Below are 24,842 nucleotides of genomic sequence, written 5' to 3'. Positions count from 1 at the left end.
GAAGTATGCAAGATGTGAGGGGGGGGGCGTGGATTTTCTGGGGGGGGGGGTTGGGATTCATATGATGAGCCTGTTCATTCATCTCAGCTGTGGCTTATTGACGCTTGTATGGAGCTGGCTTCCATTTTCCTCCGTACTCAGAACTGGAACCCAGACCCCGATACCTGATCCCACATCCCTTGTGCTTCCTTTTCATTTGGTCACTTCCACACCCAAACCCTTCATGCCAGAACGTTCTGTTCACTCTCCCACTCGGATCCATGTCCAGGGTTTGGAATTCAACACACACTGCATTTCAGTGAGTCGGGGCTGTATTGATCTGGTGTGAGAATGTCCCCTCAGTCCCCAATAAACAATTACTGCACTGGATGTGCGCCTGTCCTTCATCGTGTGTTTTGGAACTGTTTACGTTACCCCAGCAACCACTGGCTACGGGGCACGGAGGTCAAAGACGGAAGCTTGGGGCTTAAAACCCGGGTCTGGACCTGCCTCCGTAAAGCTGAAGCTGAAGCGTTTTCCGAAGTGCCTTTCCAGTGAAAAACACAAGTGAAAGGATTGGTTGCATAAGATTTTCAAGCCAATTAGTGGGGCATTGCATTCTGGGACACCGGTCAAGTAAGCCAGAAGCCGTAGGTGTCCGCGTCGAAGCAGCTTGCTTTAAGTAACGCTTTCTGAGACTCCCAGCCGGTTAGTTGCTAGTTTCAGCCGCAGCAGGAGCTCCTGCTTTAGTATCCTTGAGCGCTTTTGTGCAAAGTGCGTCACCTGCATTGCCTCCGTGCCGGAGCTGGCAGCTGAGCGAAACGCTGCTTACGCGGGGGAAACTGACACTGATATCGAGCGGGGATCATTTATACAAACGATATTACCCCCTCAGCCGCTGCTGTCTCTCTCTCTCTCTCTCTCTCTCTCTCTCTCGCCACATCAGCTGACAGCAGGGAATTTAAAACATGGCACAACAACTGTGCAACCTAGGCTGCCCTTAATCCCCGTCGCCCTGTACGGTACGCGCTGTAACGAAGCCACTCCAGGCTTTTGCAATGATCGCCCTGAAATTATAGCCCTGATATCATACCCATACGAGTCAGCTACCCTCAGCCTGCCCTCGTTCGTGCTGCTGACCTTCTGCTCTTACCTTTGACCGGTTTAAAGAGAAGGATGCATTCAGGCTGCAGCCCAGACCCGGTTAGCGAGGAGCGCTCCGCGATGAAAGTAAGAATGGGACGACGCGCTCGACTATAAAACCGACATCTGCAGCCTTCTGCATTATCCGCACGAGTCAGCAGCCGCTTTTGGTCGAAAAATGTTTCAAAAATATATATCTGCGAGATTAAGTTAAACTGTGAAACTGTTAAAAAAAAAATACAATAAATATTAAAGCAACAAAACAGTACTGCTTGGAAAGCTTGAAATATGAGGCCACTTTGATCATCTCCAGGGTGCCGTTAGTGTGCGGTTCCATCTGCACAGTTGCAGGATGGGCTTCCCCTCACGCCAGCAGCCAGTGGCTTATTAAGCTGCGCGACGGATTACATCAATCGAGGGGTCTCAGACGTGTGGCGTGTTTTTCTGAGGGTGTGTACCTTTAAGGACAAAAAAAAAATAAAATCATCGGCACGTTATGTAATAGTTTGGTGCCGCCCGGCCTTGTTTTGTCAGCTGAACTCTGATCGTAGCGTGTAAACACCCAGCCCACTGTGTCATAAGGCAGCCAGCTGTCAAAACAGCCCTCCGTGGCCCTTTATCTGCGCCTGTCGTCTGTGCCGATGAGTGAGCCGGCGGAGAGACATCAGGAAAGCCAGGAGGGAGAGAAACAGGAAAACAACGCACCTGAGGACAGAGGAGGAGGAGGGAGGAGGAGGAGAGCGCCCCCTGCCTTCTGTCCTGGGCTTCCTAGGATTGACTCTAAGCTCATCCCAATTCTGTACTACATAACCGGCTATGGATATTGGATTAGTTATCCATTTGTTTGTTTATCAGTCTATTTATTAGGTGTTTTTGTTTTGTATGATGATCGTTGAAGCCTCAGCACAAACACACGGAGGCTACGAGGGCAGAGATGGCAGGGCGAGCAGTGTTGGGGGCCGTGACCTCTCAGCCCCGGCCCGTAAGCTCTGATGGTCCTGGGAGGGCCGTTCTCCACTCTGGTGGGTGGTTCCGCAATCGTCATGCCTCTGGGGGGGGAGTGCTGAGACAAGCAGATTTATTACACAGTTAGATACAGAAATTAATATGCATTTCCTTTTTAAGCTACGGTCTACCGTTCCGCGTTCCGGAATCATCTCCCACAGAGGTTCCTCTCGTCTCACAGACCACAGCGATGGAGACTAGAGATTAGGACGTGCTGGGGCTGCCCTTGTCATTTTGTTTTACACGTTGCTCTTCATTTCTGTTTTGTTTTATAGCACCGCATGCAGAGATTATGAGCGGCCAGACCCAGCCGCTGGTAAACTGCTGAATTCATACATCCCTTCCAGGAAATGTTAGCAGTCAGTCTTCACAGTAAATATATCCTTGGTTATCACATTAATGATGTGCAACTTATTGTTCTGTGCTATCTGCTATACAGGGTTAGCACCTGTGTTCACTCCCTGTTCCAGTAGTTTAAGTCTCCAGGTCATTCAAACGTGCTTTATTAGTACATATGGAACTCATTTGTGTCCGTCGTTCACCCCCCACCCCCCACCTCCCCCTCTCCCACACGCACTTCATGTCCAAGTCGTCGAGCTCTGAAGGTCGAGTTGGAGCTGAGCGCTAAGGCTAATCAGAGCACACTTCATCTCTCACGCACAGTAAATGTTTCTCATAGATTTCCTCCTTAGCGGGATCATCTTCTCCGGTAAATCTCTGTTTAATTGTCTCCAGGCCGCCGCTCACACCACGGCGTCATGCCCGCCCGTGATTAATGGCCGCTTCTGAATTTTTAATGTATGCTCCCGCGATATATATTTCCAGCCTCTTCCCTAAACTTCGTCTTAATGGACTCTCGTCCTTTTCATTCCTCCCAAAATACATACTGATGTGGTTATAAAGGAATGGAACGAGGTGGTGTAAATCGTGTGAAAATCGCTGGCCTCTTGGTTCCCAAAACTACAGGTCTTGTGCCGCCCTCTGTAGCAGGTTCGCATGGCTGCTTGGGTAAAGGAGCAGGCTCTCAATGGGGCCCATTTGCAGATGGAAATGAAAAGGAAGTAGGCAGCAGAGGTTCGGCTGCAGAACGCGATTGTGGAGATTAGAGTAACACCCTCTTTGAGCCTCGGAACTGCGCCCATGACGGCCAGAGAAAGCGTTACCATTTCTGTACTTCAGAGAATAATGTTTTCATTTTTTCCTCCGCTGTTGGCTTGATGCAGAAGTGACAGCCAGACGGAGGTGGTCGTGTGGGGACTCCCAAAGATCTCGGGATGCTGCTGGGAATGCTGCTTTCAGCCAGCGGCGGTACCCCCCGAATGAATGGGGGAGTTTTACTTATACAATGTGATTGGTTTTGCGTAATTATTATGTCTCCATCCACATCTGTGTGCACATCATCTGAAAGGTGTCAGTGGCCTTGAGGGGGGTGGGGCATACTGGATTTAGGGGCCCCCTCTTCTTTGTAGGGGGCGCAAATCCTATCACCAGGGGCCCCCTGCTCAGATTTTCCAAGGGGTAACGCTCAGCAATGTCTCTACATGAAACCCGGCTTTCTTCAGATGGAAAATGCCAAGGGGCCCAAGGTGACGTCTTGTCAGGAGGCCCACAGCCTTGCTTGTAAGGCCTGACGTAACATGGTTTTGTCCAGTTTCCCTCCCCTATGAACGTCCTCCTGTCCGTTCACGTTCGGATATGGCTGCCAATCAGAAGCCTGCATCCTCGCTCTCACCTGTCGAGTCGACGCTCGATCCCTGCATAACACGTCTCCCATCAATCCACTTGCTCCGAAGTCATGGGGGAGGGCCATCCAGCGGATTCACCGCAGCCCCCCCCCCCCCCACCACGCCTCAGACATCTGGCCTGAAATAGCATTCCGCCGTTAATGGATCCCATTCGCGAGCTTGAGCCTCGGCTCCGTTTGAACCTCCGCCGCTCTCTGCTTGCATTGATCGTTTCTCCGTGAGGGGGATTAAAAAGAAACAAAAAAACAAAAAAAACTAAACTGAAACGCCGCCCGAAACACTGAGACACCGAAAAGGTCATGCGCTCTTAAGGAAGGAATCCTCTAATGGATCCCAATAAAGCTTCCGGAAAAGTGCTGAGGTGTCTGTTTTTCCCGCTTCCTCCGGCGCTGTGACTGAGCCGCGTTTGCGCTCGTCACGTTATATAACGCCGCGTCCTTTTAGGGCAGCCGCCAGCCATTTGTGTTTCTCGCTGCTCTTTACATCTTGTTGTTCCCAGAAAGCATTTCTGCGGGGACAGGAGAGAGGCGGTGTAAGGATGACAGCTCCTCTGTGCGCTCACACGCCATGGCTGAGGGTTCGAATCCCAGCAGCGCCGGAGACTTCAAAGCGCATCCGGTTACCAGTAGTTGGTGCTGGAATGATAAAGGAGCTCAGCCGGCTCCCCACCGCCCCACCCTTCTGAAGAGGAAGCGAGTCCGAGACGACGGGAGTGTGGGAGCCGGGGGGGGGGCAGACAGGCTGCAGTATCCGCCGCTCACGTCCAACGCTGGACCACACTAACGACAGAGGCCACCGGGGGGGGCCACAGGAAGTCACACCCCACTCAGACAGCTCAGGTCTGTTGGTTAAGATTAGATGTGCATGTTTTTTTTTTTATTGTTATTGTCAGATAAAAATTAGTGGCAATAAGTTTGAGGGGCAGGAATAAAAGGGGGTTGTAGGAAACGGTGCTGTAATTTGAGCCATAATTCTGTCATTAATAATGAAATATTTAATATTGAAGCACATCTTAATCATTACGGTTTATGTATGAATGCCGATGCCCTTCCGGTCCTATTCACAGGGCGCTGATACGTCGGTTTCTCCAAGTTAATTCCTGGGTTATTTTGTCGCCGCCGAGGAATGATTTATCGCTGTGGCTCCCCACGGAGCCGCCGGACCGGAATCATTTCCACACGCGCCTGATTGTACTTGGACACTTGCCGGCTGACTTTTTCCAGATCTGAGAGACGTGTGAGATTGAGATTTCCGCCACGGCTCGCCCCTCTGGCCTCCTACTCGTTATCCGGCACTCTTTCCATGTTGCGACCGTGTGGTGTTGGGGACACGACCCGCTGCTGAGTAGCAGTGAGGGCAGTGATTGTTTAATCAGTTAGGTAACAATATTTCCCACCTTCCCTATTACTGGCTTTGGGTGGTGAACCGTTTTAGCTCCAGCTGTGGTTCAGTGCCCTTGTGTTACCAGTTTTCTAGCTCCTGTTTCGCTGGGTTCTCACGTAATAAACCCTGGGAATAACCCTGACCACCTTCCCGCCTGCTTCTTCCTCTCTGTCTGGACCCAGTGACCATAAATCTCAGCCAGTCATATTCAGTATGACTTTTTTACATTGTGTTTTCCCCCCGTCGGTGAGGCCTTGTCTCGAATTGCCAGCCAGCTCTGCATTCATCTCAGACGCCACTGTTCATAAAACTACACACCTTGTCACTCATGCATAGGGTCATCTCCACACCTGAAAACAAAATGGAAACGGTTAAACTTCATGAACTAAACGATCCACGGAAATCTAAAGGCCGGGAAGCCCTAGTCTAAGCAATCATCCCTTTGTTTGATTTCATCTGGATCATCACCCACAGCCCCGATTCGCGTTTTTAAGCTGGGTTCTGCGATCTCGGTGGGCTGTCTAGCCGGCAGGAAGAAGAGCGGCTCATCCAGCAGGGAGGGTCCCTCTGACCGGCAGCCAATCAGACGGCGAAGTGTGTCTCGGGAAGGTCACAGGTTCGCGAGTCACATCCTTGGCCCCGTGCCCCTTTTCGCAAGATTCCAGGATTGCATCTCAGTATTCCCAAAGCCGGATAGAATTTTTTTAGGCCATGACCATGCAGGGAAAGAGCAATGTCCCTTCCTGCCTTTGTGTGCAAGATACTGCCCCCCCCCCCCCCCCCCGATAAAGATAAAGGGAAGATAAAAAAGAAGGAGAGAAGCTTTAAGATAAAAGAGAGCTTTGCAGAAGACATCGATTCCACGGAGCTGGCTAATGGGATCTAAAAATACCTGCTATTGCAGTTAATGGTGACGGTGTCTTCTGCAGTTCCCAGGAGGATGGAGAGACAGGTGGAGCGAGTTTGCGGCTCGGTACCCAGTGCCGGTTAGTGATTACAGCGCTGTCCATGTCGTCAGTGAGGCCTACCCATGATGCTCGGGGCCTTATTATCGTTTCTGCAGATATTGTTTGGGGCAGTGTAATGATGCTTAAAGGCTAAAATGTAAGCGTGTTGTTAGTGGTTGCTTACAGACTGCCGCCTAAGGTACACTTCACCATGCTGTCAAAGAGCCCCCTCCTCTGTTGCACGTCTGCCCTGTGATGGGAGGGCAGTGTGACATCCACCCCCATTTTGCATTGACAGACCCATGGCTCGTTAACAACCCCCCCTCCCTTCTCCCTGGGGCATTCTGGGTACATCTATTGGGTCAGTAAACGCTTTGTCCCGATCGACTTCGAGATTAATGGTATATGAGGCTAAAAAACCACCACACACTCAGCAGCATTAACCCCGGAGCATGATGAGAAGACTGAAGGAGGTCCCTCGTGATGGAGGCCCCTCGTGAAGGAGGCCCCTCGTGATGGAGGCCCCTCGTGATGGAGGCCCCTCGTGATGGAGGCCCCTCGTGAAGGAGGCCCCTCGTGAAGGAGGCCCCTCGTGCTGTTATGCACTCTTCCCCACCTGTTAGTCATCATCTGTAAATGATTCGGTCGAAGGTGGGGGTTACGCAGCATGGGCTTCCGAGCGATGGGGTAAATTCCCCCAATTCCCATCCCCCGAGCTGCGACCAGCTAGATGTTAATAGACTGCGGCCTCGATTTCTTGAACCGGTGCCTCCTACTGGTTGATGCTGCTCCTCCATCGACGTGGGGAGCAGAAATGGAAATGTACAGGAACAGATATATGAACTTCTGGCTGTGGTCACCAGGGGATTGATGCAGGAAGCACCCGGGGAGAGAAAATTATATGGAGGGGGTACATAGCCGCTGCAGGCTCACATGTGGTTCAGAAAGACTCGGTTTGACCTGAGAAGGTGCCTCCTGCTTTGATCCCCCACTGATCCTCCTCCGGATTAAGTGCGGCCTGCCCGCTCTAATTACCGACAGCATCCCGCCAAGATGAGTGACGGAACACAAATCTTCCGGAAAAATCCGCCGTACCGCTTTCGACTATCCTGTCGCCTACATCTTCGCCTGCTTCTCTGTGTGTGACTGCCTCTCTTATTTTCCTCTCATGGTGTGTATTCAAAGACACATTCAGACAGGGGAAAAAAAAAACAATTTGGCAGCATGAGTAGAATGTTTTTAAGGTAGCGCCAGGGCTGTTGATATATCACACACCAGAAAGCCACTTAGAGAGTAACGCAAAAACGTCCCTGTGGACAAGTGATGCAGGCTGATGCTCATCGTTGTTGTTTTTTTTTTTTTTTGCTTTGTCTGTCCTGGCTCTTCTTCTCGGCAAGGGACGTGCACGCAGCATGATGACACATGCCAAACACAATGACGGAGGCAGGAGCAGGCATAAGGGGAAACAATAAGGGGTTTATTAAGAACTGAACAGGGCTAACAAGAGCGGAAAGCTTGGGAGCACACACTGGGGCAACATCAGTGACTGGACTGGGGAACACAGGACTGGGAGGCATTCTTGTATGTGATTAAAGAGGGAGCAGACAAGAGGCAGCTTGAGTGATCCACATGAGTGCTGAAAGATGGGCCAGTACAGGCGCACATGGGTGAGAAATCCACCCCCACTCCGTGTGAGGACTGATTATATGTCCAAGTCTCTGTGATGCACACATTTGCTCTGAAGATGCAAATGGCTTGTAGTATGTGCATATATTTGTGTGTCCTATGCCGGACTGGCCTCCTGTCTCCTGTCTTGCATCCTGTACTTTCCTGGGATATGCACCAGGCTCCCCTGTATCTGATGGGTGTTATTAAGATGGATGGGTAAATGGATTTTAGAGGTTTGATGGTGAATTTGTCTTCATTTGGCAGACTTCGGTTCAGACTTGAAAACATCTCTTCACAGCTTCAAAATAACTTGTCATTATCCCTTAGGTTAGCATTAGTTAGAGTTAGGGTTAGGGTTAGTTACTTATTGATGGATTATTTTTGCTACAAGATTTACGGCTGTTGGATGAAATTGTAACTGTCCAGGTTATTAGTAGGAATAAGGGCATTTAGGTTGAGATTGTAAACAGGGAAAGTAATTTCACTAGGACTAATTGTTTTGATGAGTTGCTATGTCCTGTATTGTCTGCTTTCGTGATTCTTTGTGTTTGGCTGGAGCTGGTTATATGAACTAAGAGTACGTATCCTATTACAGATGAGGTCCAGCAATGGCGAGATCGACCACTCTGGTCAGGAACATTTTTTGTGGCTGGCCATTGAGAGCAAGCATGATGCGGGCTTCAAAGGGCCTCTCCAGCCTTCTCAGTCCTGTTCACGAAGCAGTTGGGGGTCAGTTTTCTGGTTTGCAGTTGGCGCGAGTTACAAAGGAACCCTGTACAGTCCGAATGGGTGACTAATGAGCTCACACAGTCCACAGCCATGCCTAGTGCAAACCTGAACCTTCCCCTGGTCCAGGATGAGGCTCTGCTGCTTGTAAGGATGGTGATCTATACCCTGAGTGCCCGTACACCTTGTACACTTTTTATTTGAGTATTGCGCCATCTCCCACGGTGTCCCTGTGGAAGCAGCAAACCCCCCCACCCTGCAGATTGCTCTTCGATTTCTTTGTCACTTTTCCTTTAAGCCTTTCTCTGTCTCTCTCATCACTTCCCTCCTTTGCTTTTCTGTCTCTTTTATTCCCTTCACTTGTCTGTCCGCTCTCTCTCTCTTTCTCTCTCTCTCTCTCTCTCTCTCTCTCACCCTTGTCACTGTCAGGTGGCGCCTGTCACATTCCACTCCTTGAATCGTGGGGTCTCGTCGTCTGGCTCGCAGGTAATCTCATTATGTCGGCGTTGGTGTGGCAGGCGTCGTGCTGGATGTGGCCCGGCTCAGCGAGAGGGAGGGACGCGGGCGTCTCAGCCCAGCATTGCCCTGTTTCCTTTAACATGTTCCGCAAATCCCTGCGTGAGTGAGAGACGCCTCTTTATCCAGCCTGACCGGCCTGGGATCTTTGCCCGCTCTCCTGATTCGTGGACATGACTGGCTGTAGTACAGGGTTTGCTTAGACGGCTGTTCAGATATTCACAGAGATTCAGGGCATTGTGGGTAGGAACAGATTTTGCTGTCCTCTCTTGACCTGACAGAAGATATCTAGGGAGACGACGGAAATGAACGACGAACTGATGTGAATAAAAATGCAGTTTCACACGCCCCTCCCAACTCATAATAAAGTATATGCAACATCTGATGCCATGTTGCAAAATATGAGCTGTTTTCGTGAAGCTGCCAGCATAACCTCTTCTAAAACAGTCCATTGAGAAGGAGTTGGGGTGTAAGTAGGCGTATATTCCAGCTCTTTCTGCTAGAGTTAATGGTTAATGTAATTGGTGGTCACTCTGTCCTTTGAGTATTTGTGTCTTTGATCCCTGAGTCAGTACAGTTAACACAGTACCTTTTGTTCTCCCGAGTGTTAAAGGAAGCCGTTAAACTAACAGAAAACTTAAATGGTCATGAGAGAAAACACTCACCTTTTTTGTGGAGGAACGAATCGCGGTATCGCCTTAGATATGCGTCAAAGCAAATATGGATTGCGAATGTTCACTGGGAGCCGTGTGATGGGCGACGTGGGCATGGCCTGCTGGTTGTTACCCATCACGGCCGCTGCAGAGGGGCTTAAAGATGATGGAGAACAATGTGCAGATTCTCCAGGCTGTTGGCTCATGGTGTAACATCAGGGTGAGCTCTAACTGAGCTGCTGAGAGCTGGGGATGCTGTTGTCCATCCTGCTGCCCTATGGCCACTTATGCAGTTTGAGGTAACCATATAGCCCCATAATGGGGATCATTACCTCAAAGTGCCCCCTCCCTCGCTGAACTGGGGACAGTGGTCCCATCAGTAACCTTGAAGATTTCAGCAGCTTGTTGCCGCGTGATGGATTTCACTGCTGTCAGAGTTCATTTGATAAACTTGAGAGATGGTGTGGATGTTTTTTTTTTTTGTGGGGGGGGGGGGGGGGGGGGGGGGGGGCTGAGCAGCTCTGCACAGCCCTAAATCATGGTATTTAGAGAATGAAGCAGGTTTGCTGTGGTCCTTGTTTTTTATGTATTTTTATCAATATCCGACTGTCTTCCTAATGCAGTGTTTACTGTACTTGTTGTCATATTCCCCCATATATTATTACCATCTGTATATACCCTGTAATATAATAGTTGTCTTTTTGTATGCTTAGTTACTGTATAGGCGATAATCACAAACACTTTCCTCCGGGGTAATAAACGCTTTCTGATTCTGATTCTGATTCTAATTTTAGTTATGTGTGTTAACATGAGGGATGTCTCAGAGCAGAGGCCTGTCTTAAGCCAAAGAGCAAAGCAGTAGTTTGTGTGTTCTGCCAGCCTGTGTTGTCCTCAGGGCGCTAGTATACCACCACCTTCTATGTCGTCCTCAGGGCGCTAGTATACCACCACCTTCTATGTCGTCCTCAGGGCGCTAGTATACCTCTACCTTCTATGTCGTCCTCAGGGCGCTAGTATACCACCACCTTCTATGTCGTCCTCAGGGCGCTAGTATACCACCACCTTCTATGTCATCCTCAGGCCGCTAGTATACCACCACCTTCTATGTCGTCCTCAGGCCGCTAGTATACCACCACCTTCTATGTCGTCCTCAGGGCGCTAGTATACCACCACCTTCTATGTCGTCCTCAGGCCGCTAGTATACCACCACCTTCTATGTCGTCCTCAGGGCGCTAGTATACCTCCCCCTTCTATGTCGTCCTCAGGGGGCTAGTATACCGCCACCTTCTATGTCGTCCTCAGGGGGCTAGTATACCGCCACCTTCTATGTCGTCCTCAGGTTACTAGTATACTGGCACCTTCTATCCTCCAATGCCTAAGCCCCGTGGGCCTGTTTGCCATCACAAAGAACCAGGTTCTTTACATGACTGGACCGATTCTGGGTTGATTTATTATGGTTGTGGGACTGGATTTAACCTTTTATTGAAGGGTCAGTTTCACATATATGTCCAATATATGCCCACATAAAGATTTTATTAATATATTCTTATAATGATATATTAATATTATTATAACTACAGTGAAGAATAAATGGGGCTTTGTGTCTTTATGGCATACATATTACAGGACGTTTAAAGAAACTCATTAAAGGAGCTGTCCTCTTTTTTTTTATTATTTTACATTTTAGACATACCAGAGTGATTAACGTGATGTTAAGGAATGCGTCACAGACACAGCAAGACTGCAATTATACATCTGTTTGTTTTCGTTAGCCCAGCTGCTGCGATTGGCCGGGTGGAGCGTCAGGTGCTGACTGGGCACTCCTGAGGTTTGAGGAAAAGGCTTTGAGGGCGGGAGGCGGAGGTGGAGGCGGAGGCAGCCACACTTTCTAATTGTGCTGCACATAGAAACTGAGGTGGATCTCATTAACTTAGGTTGGAGTTTCTGTTTACTATCGTGGTTTTATTGCTTGGGACTCGTCTGCGATTGGGAGGAAGGCCAAAGCGATGGAGACGTCATTCCTTTCTCTGCTGTCTGGGAACACGAAGCTAATTGAGTATATGAGCAGCAAAGTTCCTCACGCAGAGAGGGCTTAGCTGCCTCCTCAGAGAGAGGGGACGTGGGCTGCGCACTGGAGGCCTCGGGTTCAAATGGTAACCTGATTCTTTACAGGATTTTAGTGCTTTTATTTAAGCATTCGTCCAGGCTGCCCTGTCTTCTCATAACCCTGTATTCAGTAGTTATAGAAGATGGACATTTAGATAGATGAGTTTTACAAATTGCTCACTGGTACAACATCAACCACTTCCAAACAAGAAAATTAACTCATGAACATGCAGACATCCGCCTATGTGAGAAGTGGATCCCTTCCATGTGCATGTGTGCTTATGGTGAGGTGCATTATGGGATGTGAACAGCAGCATATACTGTAATGGTGCTGCGCAGCCTTGTAAACAGGACTCACTGCTGCAGGGTCATTTAAAGGGCGTAAGGGAGCGACTTGACAGAATTATCCACTCTGAAGGGTTTTATGGTGCAGCACAGCTCTGCTCTGCAGCCGCCGGGGATTGTGGGTACTCAAATCAACCACCACCTACGGCCGCATGCTGAGGTTTTATAGTGGAACAGCATTAATACCCCATCCAGGCATAATACTTGATTTTTTTCATCCAGCGTAACTTCTCTAATAAGCTTCTTTACGGATCTGCAGTCTGCCAGCTGCTTAATCTTATTACACACATATTGCCATCTCAAAACAGAAGTTGGATCTGAGTGGCACAATTGCTTCAGTGAGTCTTAGAACTAATTAATTTCTGCAGTTCTTTTTTGAGCATTAAGTATTTTTGGCCGGGGTGTTTGGTGTTCGCATGTACTCCCTTTCATGTGCTGTGCTCTGTCCCTCGCATTAATTACTCTATTGATTGTAGAGATAAGACAGATGTATGTAACTTTTTTTTGTGTGTGTGTTTCAGCCAATGGCATCTGAGATGAGCGCATTTGTCTCCGGGCAGATAAAAAGGGCAGGTTGGAATTAAGATAAACCAGGCGGGCATTTGACTCTGTGACCTACATCCTCAAAGACTTCTCTCTCCCACTCTCTGTCTCTCTCTCTCTCTCTCTCTCTCTCTCTCTCTCTCTCTCTCTCGCCCGCATGTCTTTCGTGTCATGGCGTGCTGCGTTAACCTCGCCTGGTTTCACCGAGAGAGAGAGAGAGCGCATTTCCGCTCTGAAACCGTCTCCGATCTGGGGCTGATTGCGGATTCCTGCACCCTCCCCATCCCCCTGCGTCAGACGGGTGCGGAGGCCTTGCCTTTCCTAGAGCGGGATCTCCAGGCTTCCATATGCTGAGAAGAGAGACCACTAGCCATCTAGTTTAGTGCCAGAAGCAGGAGAGACCCAGGCAAAGAGCGAGGATGAGCAGCAGCTCGCCAGCGCAGAGGTGATTGACTTACATCAGCTGACCTCAAACAGACACAGTGGGGAGGCCAGACCATCTAAAGCAATTTACAGGACTGAGATCAGTTGTGTATGAACAAGCACAGGAGTGAAACCTGCTCGTCCTGCTTATAGCAACTTAACGCATAACGCCACCTAAAATTCCCCCTATACGGGCAGCTGGTAAGAAGGCAAACCAGCCCTTGTGACGTATCTTAGTTTATGTAAAAGCGATTCTGAGACGTGGGTGGAAAGGTGAAGTCATCACAGAGTTTTGGCCACCTGGTAGGAATTTTCCTTTTCATCATCAGTTTTCGAATTAGTTTCACTCTTAATCATTTTAACAACAACAACAAAAAAAAAAACTTGTTCAGTCTCATTTTCTTCAATCATCACCCCAGTTGGTCACGCTGAGATAATTCTGTTCTGTAGTAAACTTCGGGAAAACCTAATGGAAGCAGCGATGGAACTTTACTCATTAAGGTGTTTTTTTTTTTCTTTTCTGCAGAAACCAAACCTTTGTTTCTGAAATTCAGCCTCCTGTAACCTTATCAGATTTTCGAAGAAATGCATAATTTGGCGGATTAAAGGGCAGGTACCGCAGACATCCGGTTTTATTGGCTTGTATAAACCGAAGCTTTCCGCTTTTCACAGGAACCTCCGCTGTCTGTAAGAAAGGTCAGTCAGTATGTAGGGAAATCGAGGAGGGGGTGACACTGGGAGGGAGGGGCAAAAAGGGCTATCCTCGTCATGTTATCCTTCAAACCACGCTCTCCCCCTTCACACACTCCGAAGGACTTGCTGTAATGCCATTGGCCAACCAAAACAATTCGTCTTCAGATCCTGTCTGAATGACCAGTTTAAAGGGATTTCGTGCCACTGAGCAGACCTTTGTAATCCAGAAGGGGTGCATTTGCCAGAACGTTGCTGCGCATCAACAGCTTCCCCCAAGATGGGGTGGGGGGCTGATGGAGGCAGGCCATTTTCTCCTCACTGCCCAAGAGCTCTGTGGTGAAAACAACCAGACAGGGAGAGAGAGAGAGAAAGAGAGAGAGAGAGAGGTATCGATCCCCGTGGATTTGCCGCCACCTCTTGTAAGCTCCCGCGATCAGAGTTAGAATGAGACAATCTCCCTAGGCACCAGGCCGTAGCCAAGAGAGACATCACGGTTTGTTTGGCCGCTACAGTACTGACACATACACCGATCAGCCATAACATTAAGACCACATGCCTAATATTGTGTAGGTCCCCCCCTGAGTCACCAAAACAGCTCTGGTCCATTGAGGTTTGGACTCCCTAAGACCTCTGCACAATATTAACAGTGTAAGTCCTGTAAATCGTGAGGTCGGGCCTCCATGGATTGGACTTGTTTGTCCAGCACATCCCACTAATGCTCGATCTGTTTGAGATCTGAGGAAATTGGAAACGCCTTGAACTCTTTCTCATGTTCCTCAAACCGGGTGCATTATCCTGCTGGAAGGGGCCACTGTCATCGGGGAGTATGGTTGCCATGAAGAGGTGCACTTGGTCTGCAGTAGTGTTTAGGTAGGTGCTAGGTGTCAGAGTAACATCCACATGAGTGCCAGAACCCAAGGTTTCCCAGCAGAACATCGCCCAGAGCATCACACTGCCTCTGCCAGCTTGCCTTCTTCCCATAGTGCATCCTGCTGCCATCTCTTCCCCAGGTAAACGAGGCCACACGCACACTGCCAGTCACATGATGTAACAGAGAACATGACTCCTCAGACCAGGCCACCTTCTTCCATCGCTCCATGGTTGTGACGCTCGCATGCCCATTGGCACTTTCGGCCGTGGACAGGGGTCAGCGTGGGCAATCAATCTGCAGCTACGCAGCCCCATACGCAGCAAGCTGCAAAGCAAAGTGTGTCGAGACACCTTTCTGTCATAGCTAGCATTACGTTTTGCATCAGTTTGTACTACAGTAGCTCTCCTATGAGATGGGCTAGCCTTCAGTGAGCCTTGGGTGCCCATGACCTTGCCACCAGCTCATGGGTTGATATTCCTTGGACCACGTCTGGAAGGCTCTGACCACTGCATACTGGGAACACCCCACATGACGCGTTGTTTTGCAGATGCTCTGAGCAACTCGTCTAGCCCTCACAATTTACCCCTTGTCAAAATCGCTCAAATCCTTACACTTGTCCATTTTTCCTGCTTCCAACACGTCAGCTTCAGGAACTAACTGTTTCCTTGCCTAATATATAATGGCATCTTTGACAGGTGCCACTCTAATGCGATAATCAATGTTATTCACTTCTCCTGTCAGAGGTTTTAATGTTATGGCTGATCAGTGTAGGTGTGTGTCAGTAGAAATGGAATAATTCATTTGCATCAGTAATCCGTCAAACTGGGGAGGTATCGTTAGGATTAATAATAAAAGATGGAGGAGGTCAATGTCAAGCCCATCTTTGCATTTGTAAATTTGAAAATAAGCTACTCAGTAATATCACAGCTCCAAATTCTTCAAAGTGAGGTTGTGCTGTTTGTGCCTGGTCACATGACATTTCAGGTCATGTGAGCACCTTTGCACTGATCCTATGCAACATGCAGCTGAACTCGCTTCCAGGCCTTGCCTTCTATGTCCTTTTTGAGTATGACACTGATGCAGGAAGGGGATTAGAGACTGGGAAACCTTAAACCTTATGGACTGTCCTGCTTTTTGAAGGAAAAGCAGATCTACAGCTGTAAATTTCTTCCGCATTAAAGAGTGAAGCGGCGTGCTGTTAATCTCTGTATGAGTAATGTCAGGCTCATTTGCCTCGGCTCAAACCTCTTTACGTGACCAAACTCAGGAAGTGGTTGATGCAGCCCTCAACCCGACTACCTAAACCTCAGTTTATGAGGTTTGATTTCTCTTACTGGAGAGCAGTAGAACAATAAATATTTTATCATCTGGCCTGGTGCTGGAAGTCTGAGTAGGATTCAGGTGGGCTCCTTCCTCTGGAGCAGGGAACTTATCAGAATGTCTCCTCCATTACTAGTTCAGCATGTTTTTTGTCGGTAGTTGATATCAGCTAAAGACCAATTAAAAGCACTGCTTAACTCACCGATTTATTGGAGATTTTTTTTAGATCTCTCTGGACTGATAAGCAGGCAGTTATGTTCGACTGGCTTTAACAGCCATCGTGACTTTTGCTCCATTTGTCACCAAAACCAAACGGTTCAAATTTGAGTCGGCTACGACCCGGTGGTCAAGTGGGGGGGTGGGGGGGGGTCACATGACCTTGTGCCTGTGCGGCAACTTGTCATCAGACCTGTTGTTCCCATGGCAATCCCCCCTAGGGCAGAATGCACAGCACGTGTCCTCCTATTGTACGTTGCCAGGTAACTGGCGGGAGTGGCGGAGACGTACGGCCGTCGCCATTGGCCGCTTCCCCTCGAGGGTCAGAGGTCACCGCGGCTACATGGGGGTCGCGGTCCTGCGAGGGGAGCCCAGCTCAGCGCTCCTCTTAAGCCTCGGCCCCACGGCCTTGCCTCATGCTCCCGGCAAAGCCAGGCGCGGCCTGCTTTTGTTGTCCAAATTAGGCCGCATAAAACCCAGCACTGCCTGCTAAGCAGGTCTATTAACAAAGGGGGTAAAAGACACAAAGGGTCTGCTCCCTCCTGGGGATTTGAGACATTTTCCCTCTCTCTCCCTGTCTTTTACAGTACATTATTCTGAAGTAACCCTCGGACGCTGGTGGACGGAGAAACGAGCGAAGGAAGGGTTTCCACTTGACATATGAACGAGAGTATAACTCCTCGCCAGTGTTGCATTTGTGCTCGCGGGGGGGGGGGGGGAATATGCCGAAGCCGCTAAGCATCACGCCGTCCTCCGCTAAGCCGCCGGCCTGAGCTTTGTGGGCGGGGCTCATTATGCACGGATCTGCAGCGCTAATTAGGGGGCCGATTACAAGCGAGAATTGATTTCCTCTGACTCTGCCCGGCCGCCATCGCCTGAGCACAGTATTGACGTTTCTCGTCTGCAGTGATTCAAACCCGTGACAGAAACGCGCCTCGTTTCGCGGTTAAAAAAAACATGAATAGCGGTGAGGAGCTAAGGGGCAAACGTCAGGCGATTAGCTGGTATGATCACTCAAAATTTTGTGTGAATAATCGTGCCTGTGTTTAAGGTGCTCTTGATTGGCCAGTTGCCTGAATGTTGGCGGTGTTCCTCGACATTGTGGTCCCCGTGGTCCAGTCTTGGCGAACGGGGTCACCGGTTCTGGTCCCAGTGGCCCCTGCTGCCATCAGCCTGGAAAAGACCCAACATGCCGATCTAGGGCGTATTATCTCATTCCGTGGCCCCAGCTAGAAAGGTCCCCAGAGACCCGAGACCCGATTGCTTTGACTGGGCTTTGAGCGTGAAGCATAGTACTGGGAGAGTGTGAGGAAGGGTAGGGGATGTCCTACTCACCCACAGGGCTCCAGCTCATCCATAAACTGGTAGCAGTGGGAGAATGCCTCATTCAGAGCTCTGTCACAGCACATCTGTGATGTTACTGAAACTGGGAGCTGTGGGAGACATTCCCGGCCAATATAATCCAGTATGGAGTAATGTTCCTGCTGTCTGCCCCAGATGGACAGGGTCTTCTCCGTTCAGCAGATTCGCCGTTTCCAGCCATCCTGCTTTGGATTAAAGAAGCTCAGCTGGTTATGGCGTCTTCCGCAGACTCCGCGTGTCGGATCCGTCCTTGTTTAGGTCGACCTGCCTGATTGGGTCAGCTGCTTATGGTCCTCTGTTTGTGTCGTCTGCGGACTTGGCGTGTTTACCAGCCTGCGCAGGTGTTTTGGTCAGCCTGCCTGGTAATTATAGGGTTTTTCCTTTTACTCAAGGATGCTGATAAAACAGAGTTTACCTGAAGATACAGGCTAAATAGTTACATAACCAATCATTCCTCCAATGATGCTCTCAGATGTTGACTGAAAATGCATCAAAATACATCATAAAAAAAAGTGAGTTACGTAATCCTACAGTCATCAATATGTGTTTGTCTTGCTGCTTGTTAATTGAGGATATTGGGCTCTTATTGGGCTGGTAGCAACACGTCAGAAAACGATATCCAGACAGCTGAGGCCATTTTCATGGTTTCAGTTTACAACGCTGGAGGCAGGAAGAGTTTTAATTAGACGCAATCAGTTTGAAGCTGGCGATGGGAAACGGTCAGATTGTGTAAAACGAAATTAAAATCCCCGGAAGCCCATTGGTGGAAGGGAAGCATCGGAAAGCCATGGTGACGTAGAGGTCGGCGGTGCAGCTTCTCGTGGTGCACAGCCGCGCCATGCGTGCGTGAGTGACAGACACGCGTTACCTCATTTCCTGTTCCGTCAGGCAGTAGGTTGTGGTTAGAGTGGCATTGCCAGAAAAGGTGAATCAAATACCCTTTTTGGAGGGTCGATAGCAGAGACTGTACCCCCCCCCCCCCCCCCATCAGGTTGGACGAGTAGCGCTCCAGTAATGCTGGAGTCTTCTGTGTGACTTGCGCGAGGCCTTCGATGCGTCTGATCCGCCGACTCGAGGGGTCGTACCGCATTAATTCACCCCCCCCCCCCCTGCGCTCGATGTCTCCCCCCTGCGCTCGATGTCTGTGACGGGGATTTCCACAGGCATGATGGTGACATATTTAAGACAGATAGGGCATTTTTGTCAGTTGCACAAACTGAGCCTTATGCACAGAGATGTTTGGAACAAATGTGTATCTTCTCTAGATGAAGTTGGAGGAGGCTGAGCTGAGAACCTCGCATCTCGATGGATGGGGGTTCAGACCCTCACCCAGGCTCTGTGTACGTTCTCTTAGTATTTGTGCGGGTTTCCTTCAGGTCCACTTTCCTCCCATTGAGACTTCCCATCTCTAAACTGCCCACGATGTGTGAGCGTGCCCCCCATCCGGGGCATCCCCTGCCTCGTGCCCTGTGCTTCCTGGGATTGGCTCCAGGCTCAGTGTGACCCTGGACTGGATTAATGAGAAGGGGACGGACAGGAAGTGACACGTCTGTGTGTCGTGACTCGCGGACGGATGCCCCAGGGCGAGAAACCTCAGAGATCAGTCAGTTTCTTGAGCTCGCAGCACTAGAGCAGAGGGATAGGATGCGTTTTACTGGTTCTTGGGGCGACGATGTGGACAGATGAGGCTCAGAATGACTGATGCAGGGCAGAAGCGCAGACCTGCTGGGCACCAGGGCAGAAGCGCAGGCCTGCTGGGCACCAGGGCAGAAGCGCAGGCCTGCTGGGCACCAGGGCGCCACGCAAGGTTTTCCCTTCCCCACTTCCTGTGTCTCGATGGTGTCCGGCGTTCTAAATCACGGACTCCTTCCCCATTCCTGTGGGTCTCCCGGGTAACACGATGACCCCTCTAATGGTTTAATTATTCATTTTGAGGGTGACAGCTCACCTCTGTGGCAGTGCTGGGACCCGCTAGGTAATCCTAAAGGAGCCGGGGGTCCCTTGAGGGGTTTCCCAGGCCCTGCATGGGAGCCGCCTGGGCCTTTCCCAGCGACACTGTGACGGCTGAGGGTCTCCTCGTTTTTCAAACTGACGCCTCAGCTTCTCCACAGGAAGGAGAAACCGTGACTGAATTGCTGTTGCTCTTTACATTTTTATTAATTTTTCGTGGCTATTGTTTATTTGTAATACTTTCATGTTTTTATGAGATTTTTTTTAATTATTAGTATTTTTTAGTTCGTTAAAATTTTTTTTAAAGATTTTGTGTCACTAGGATAGGGGTAGGGGGATGTATTTATTTTCAAAATGTCCGTGTGAAAAATGGAGGATGTCACCAAGGATTCCTGTTTTTCCACGCAGTGTCCTGGCCGACGTGTATGAACGAGCTGAGTAAAAATAGAACTCAGGAAGAGCTACTGTGAATGGGTGGGGGTTGGGGTGGGGGGTTGGGGTGGGAGGCACGGTCACACGGGAGAGGGGAGGGAAGCAAGCTCTGAGCAAGGAAATGAGAGAGCTGCGGTGTCTGCTCGCCCGCTGTCCTCTGCATGCAAGATGGTGTGGGGTTAGGGCTGTGATCAGAAGGCCGTCAGGTCAAATCCTAGGTAAATGTGTATCTCCTAAATAAAATGTAAATATTGTGGTGTAAGTGTGCAGTGTGTAAAGGTGGGTGATGTAAGTGTGAGCCTGTATGGTGCAATCGTGCAGGGCGTATAAGGTGTGGGGTGTAAGTGTGCAGGGTGTAAAGGTGAGTGGTGTAAGGGTGCAGGGAGTAAAGGTGAGTGGTGTACATGTGCAGGGAGTAAAGGTGAGTGGTGTAAGGGTGCAGGGAGTAAAGGTGAGTAGTGTAAGGGTGCAGGGAGTAAAGGTGAGTAGTGTAAGGGTGCAGGGAATAAAGGTGAGTGGTGTAAGTATGCAGGGAGTAAAGGTGAGTATTGTAAGTGTGCAGGGTGTAAAGGTGAGTGGTGTAAGTGTGCAGGGTGTAAAGGTGAGTGGTGTAAGGGTGCAGGGAATAAAGGTGAGTGGTGTAAGTGTGCAGGGTGTAAAGGTGAGTGGTGTAAGGGTGCAGGGAGTAAAGGTGAGTGGTGTAAGTGTGCAGGGAGTAAAGGTGAGTGGTGTAAGTGTGCAGGGTGTAAAGGTGAGTGGTGTAAGGGTGCAGGGAGTAAAGGTGAGTGGTGTATGTGTGCAGGGAGTAAAGGTGAGTGATGTATGTGTGCAGGGAGTAAAGGTGAGTGGTGTAAGAGTGCAGGGTGTAAAGGTGAGTGGTGTATGTGTGCAGGGAGTAAAATTTAATGATGTAAGTGTGGGCCTGAATGTTGTAAGTGTGCAGAGTGGTAAGGTGAGTGGGCTAAGCGTGAGTCTGTAGGGTGTAAGTGTGCACAGTAAGTACTTCAGGTATAAAGTGAAGTGCCTGCTTCATTTATATCACCCCAGTTGACCCTTGCCCCCCCCAGTCTATTAAGTAATGTCCACAGCAGGAAGAGACGCATGTGACCTGCTGGGCTCAGCTCAAGGCAAATCCTTTTAAACAAGGCCTCTCAGAAGCTGCTCGAGGGCTGCAGCTCTCAGCACCGCGTACACAAAGCGAACGCGACAGGGAGAGAGAGAGCCAGAGAGCGGGCGAGCGAGGGAGGGAGAGAGGGAGGGGTGGGCGAGCGAGCGAGCGAGGGAGGCAGGGAGACCAGGCCTGGAACTAGTTCAACCCACCCCCTCAACTGGCACTCAGCACCAGGCTGAATACCCAGAATAGGATTGGTGAACATGCACGTGGGTATGAGCGCGTGCACACCCGCACGGACACACGCATGCATGCGCTCATACCCACGTGCATGTTCCGGCACGTGCACTCATGTGTGAGCAGCCCCGTGTCACGCAGCTGGAGAGTGGGGGTAGGGGGCAGAGAGGGCGAGAGGACAGCCGGGCAGCTGGATGGATGTGCTGCATGTTTATCTTACGTCGCCAAGTCTGTGTGGGCGACCGACCCTCCGTTTGTGATTTTACGTACATTTATAGCTCTGCTCAAACTATCTGCTGGGTTACATCATTACTTGTCATCTGTGAAAGCCGGTAAGGGACCCTTGAAGTGATCCACCAATCTGATGGAGGAGAGAGAGAGCGAGGGAGAAAGAGAGAGAGAGAGAGAGACACCCCCAAACTCAGTTATCTAAGGTGTGCCTGTGTTGCCCATTTCAGTGCGGGACCCAAGGGAGATAACATCTACGAGTGGAGGTCCACCATCCTGGGACCCCCGGGGTCCGTGTACGAGGGGGGTGTCTTCTTCCTCGACATCGCCTTCACGCCCGACTACCCCTTCAAACCACCCAAGGTAAAGCCCCCCCCTAACACGTGGGGCCCACATGGTTTTGATGTCATTTATATGTTCATAGCATGTGTGCATGCAGCTGTAGCATAACCATGTTTATGTTTACATGTGTGTGGTTTGTGAAATCATGTGTTCCCTCATCTGGGTGTCTGTGCATTCAAAACACAACTGTGTATTCACTTAGGTGTCTACTTGTGCGTGTTAACTGTGTGCCTATGTATTCATTAAAATGTTTTTAATGTATTGTTTAAAATGTATTTGTGTGTATTTTTACAGTTTTCCTGCATGTGTGTGTGTACAGTGTGTGTGTGTGTGTGTGTGTGTGTGTGTGTATACAGTGTGTACAGTGTGTGTGTGTACTGTGTGTACAGTGTGTGTGTACAGTGTGCCTGACCATTTATTTCCATTTCTTGTCTCCAGTGTTTATATGGTAGATTTACAGTCAGTTTGATGGTCCAGAAATGGCAGACTCTCAAATCTGGGTGTGTTTTAGTTAATACTACAGCGAGGGTGTATGATTGGTTTTAACACAGGTTACAGTACTGTGAGGCACATACGCTCCATACCCAGATCAGCACCCTTGGAATAAACAGTCGCTCCCCTTTTCCAAGTAAAAACCATTCTTAAAGTACCTAAGATCTTCAGCTTTGCTGATTCCCTGAGATCAGAATAGCAGACAGACTCTCTGCTACATGCACTGTGTCGCGGTGACTGTATTAGATCCACCTGCTGCCGACACAAACAGCCTCCAACCCGGTAATCATGCGGCTGTAGCTTCACCACATGACAAAAGCAGGCGGGGTCACGAGGTTCAGCTGCTCTGCGCCTTCCGGACAGCCCAGAGGGCTGATCTGAGCCCTCAAACGGGCTGCGATCGCTGCTGCCTGATGCGCCGGCTGTCGCGTCTCCCTCCTCGCGTCCTGACACGTTACAGCAGTTTGCAGAAAACGGTGCGATTGACGGGAAAAAAGGCTCCCATTCGATGACATTTCTGCGGTTGAATAGACATTGTTAATGGCCACAGTGTCACAAGTGCGCAAATAGCAGCTCAGTACAACAGTGGTGTGCAGAAAAGCGTCTCTGAACACGTTCGAACACCCTGAACTCATCTGCCCTTAGTGCATTTCCTGAGGCAAATCTCGATCCTTCGTGATACTAGCTAGGTGCACTTAAACTTATTTATTTAGTCGATCCTTTTGTCCAAAGCGATACGAAAGTGAGAAAGACATGGGGGTTAATTCTCAGCGTCAGCCAAATTTGAGCACCTCAGGAGCGATCAGGGTTACGGGCCTTGATTACAGGCCCAACAATGAAATGATTATGATATGGACTTTCAGAAAGAGAGATAGTTTCCCTATTGCAAACCCACAGAACCACCCCCCCTGACTGTGACCACAGAGCGCATATACTTTTCAGACAGACACCGCAGTTAAATACATAGAAATATAGGCTGTTTTCAGTGGCCACAACATATTTCCGAAGCTCGTGGGAAGGCTTGCCCTCCCCATTCCGTAAGCGGCAGGCGTTTTGATGACCTAACAGTGTGGAATTGTTATTTTTGTTGATTTAATGAAATCGTTCCAGGCTACCCACAGAGTAATTGGGCTAAACAAGTTGCTAACAGTGATGGCAAGAATTTCATCTGTTTTGTTGTTAAACATTTAACACGTTTGTTTGAGGGAGAGGATTAGTGACCACAACTCTGTAGACTAATCATTAGTTAAATACTAGTGTGTGTTTAGCCTTTGGAAAGCTTACAGTACTTATCTGAAGTGTTTGTTTGGTCTGGATGGCGTCAGCTGGATTTGAGAATATATCTAGCTTCATTTATGGGCCTGATGTCACAGCCTCATCCTACACAGTGAGATTTTTTTAACAAAACTCTGTTACTTTCGTTTGGTGGACTGTGCTGTGGAGTGCTGCTTAAGTAAATAGTTGAACTGTCGAAATGGAGAGTCCAGTCTTGTCTGATGGTCAGCAGTCTTTAGTTTTCTCTGAGTCATTTATGGATTATCCCTTTCTGAATGATAAAACTGAAGGCGAGGAAAATCACTCACCTCGAAAATTAAATTGCAGTTACACTGAAGAATTATGCGGCATTTTAGGGTTTATGGGAGTTTCAAGATATCTAAGAAATTCAGTAATGAATACTTCTAGTTTCAAGACAGCATTGGCTGAATGAAAGTCAACAACATTATGCAATGTGATGGAACCGGGGAATATCCTGGGAGTGCTTTTCCGGACCAGCTTTGGTCTTCGCTGTTCTCAGGTCAGGGTTGATTTCCTGCGAAGGCTTTTTCCAGACCGGCTTTGAACTTTCCCGTTCCAGGTGACATTCCGCACGAGGATCTACCACTGCAACATCAACAGCCAGGGCGTGATCTGCCTGGACATCCTGAAGGACAACTGGAGTCCCGCCCTCACCATCTCCAAGGTGCTGCTGTCCATCTGCTCCCTGCTCACCGACTGCAACCCCGGTGAGAACCACAGGAACTGCCCCCCCACAGAGGAGGTCACAACTCATCTGGCATGTTCGCATGGTCCAATTCCAGGTCTTGCCGTATAGTTTACCACTGATACGCACATGTAGCATTTCACTTCTGCATTTTGAACAACAAGGTGATTCTTCTGAAAACATCCTGTGTGGCCTCTCACATTATCTGTGCCATTGGTACGCGGATCATTCTGGCAACCTGCAGGGGAATGGGGGGGGGGGTGACACGACACACACAGCCCACAATGCACAGCCCCAGAGGTCCTTTGACAGGAAGTAAATGACCATCGTTTCTTTCTCCAGTTGGCCCAGTGTAGAGAATTACACCCCCCCCCCCATCCAATCTGTTATCCGTGGATGGAAATGCATGAGAGACAAAACCCACC

The 24,842-nt window shown here is 49.4% G+C and overlaps 1 protein-coding gene and 1 long non-coding RNA gene across 4 annotated transcripts in view; both read left to right on the top strand.

Annotated features, from left to right (window-relative positions):
• The window catches only part of LOC125718674 (ubiquitin-conjugating enzyme E2 E2-like), a 39,277-nt gene that overhangs the window by 12,872 nt on the left and 1,563 nt on the right, over positions 1-24,842 (top strand). For 2 of the 3 annotated variants that reach the window (XM_048992640.1, XM_048992641.1), the window contains exons 4-5: positions 21,833-21,965; positions 24,292-24,439. In XM_048992640.1, the coding sequence (XP_048848597.1) occupies positions 21,833-21,965; positions 24,292-24,439 (281 nt within the window). Of the gene's footprint in view, positions 1-14,267; positions 14,746-21,832; positions 21,966-24,291; positions 24,440-24,842 lie in introns of those variants that run through there. The other variant, XM_048992642.1, reaches the window with a different exon arrangement.
• On the top strand, positions 62-2,527 carry LOC125718677 (uncharacterized). The gene is made up of 2 exons (XR_007384891.1): positions 62-2,144; positions 2,403-2,527. It is a non-coding gene; the product is annotated as an uncharacterized LOC125718677 (long non-coding RNA).

This window comes from Brienomyrus brachyistius, chromosome 23, assembly GCF_023856365.1.
Source record: "Brienomyrus brachyistius isolate T26 chromosome 23, BBRACH_0.4, whole genome shotgun sequence".
NCBI classification, from domain to species: Eukaryota; Metazoa; Chordata; class Actinopteri; order Osteoglossiformes; family Mormyridae; genus Brienomyrus; species Brienomyrus brachyistius.
This window is presented reverse-complemented; position numbering and strand designations above follow the sequence as displayed.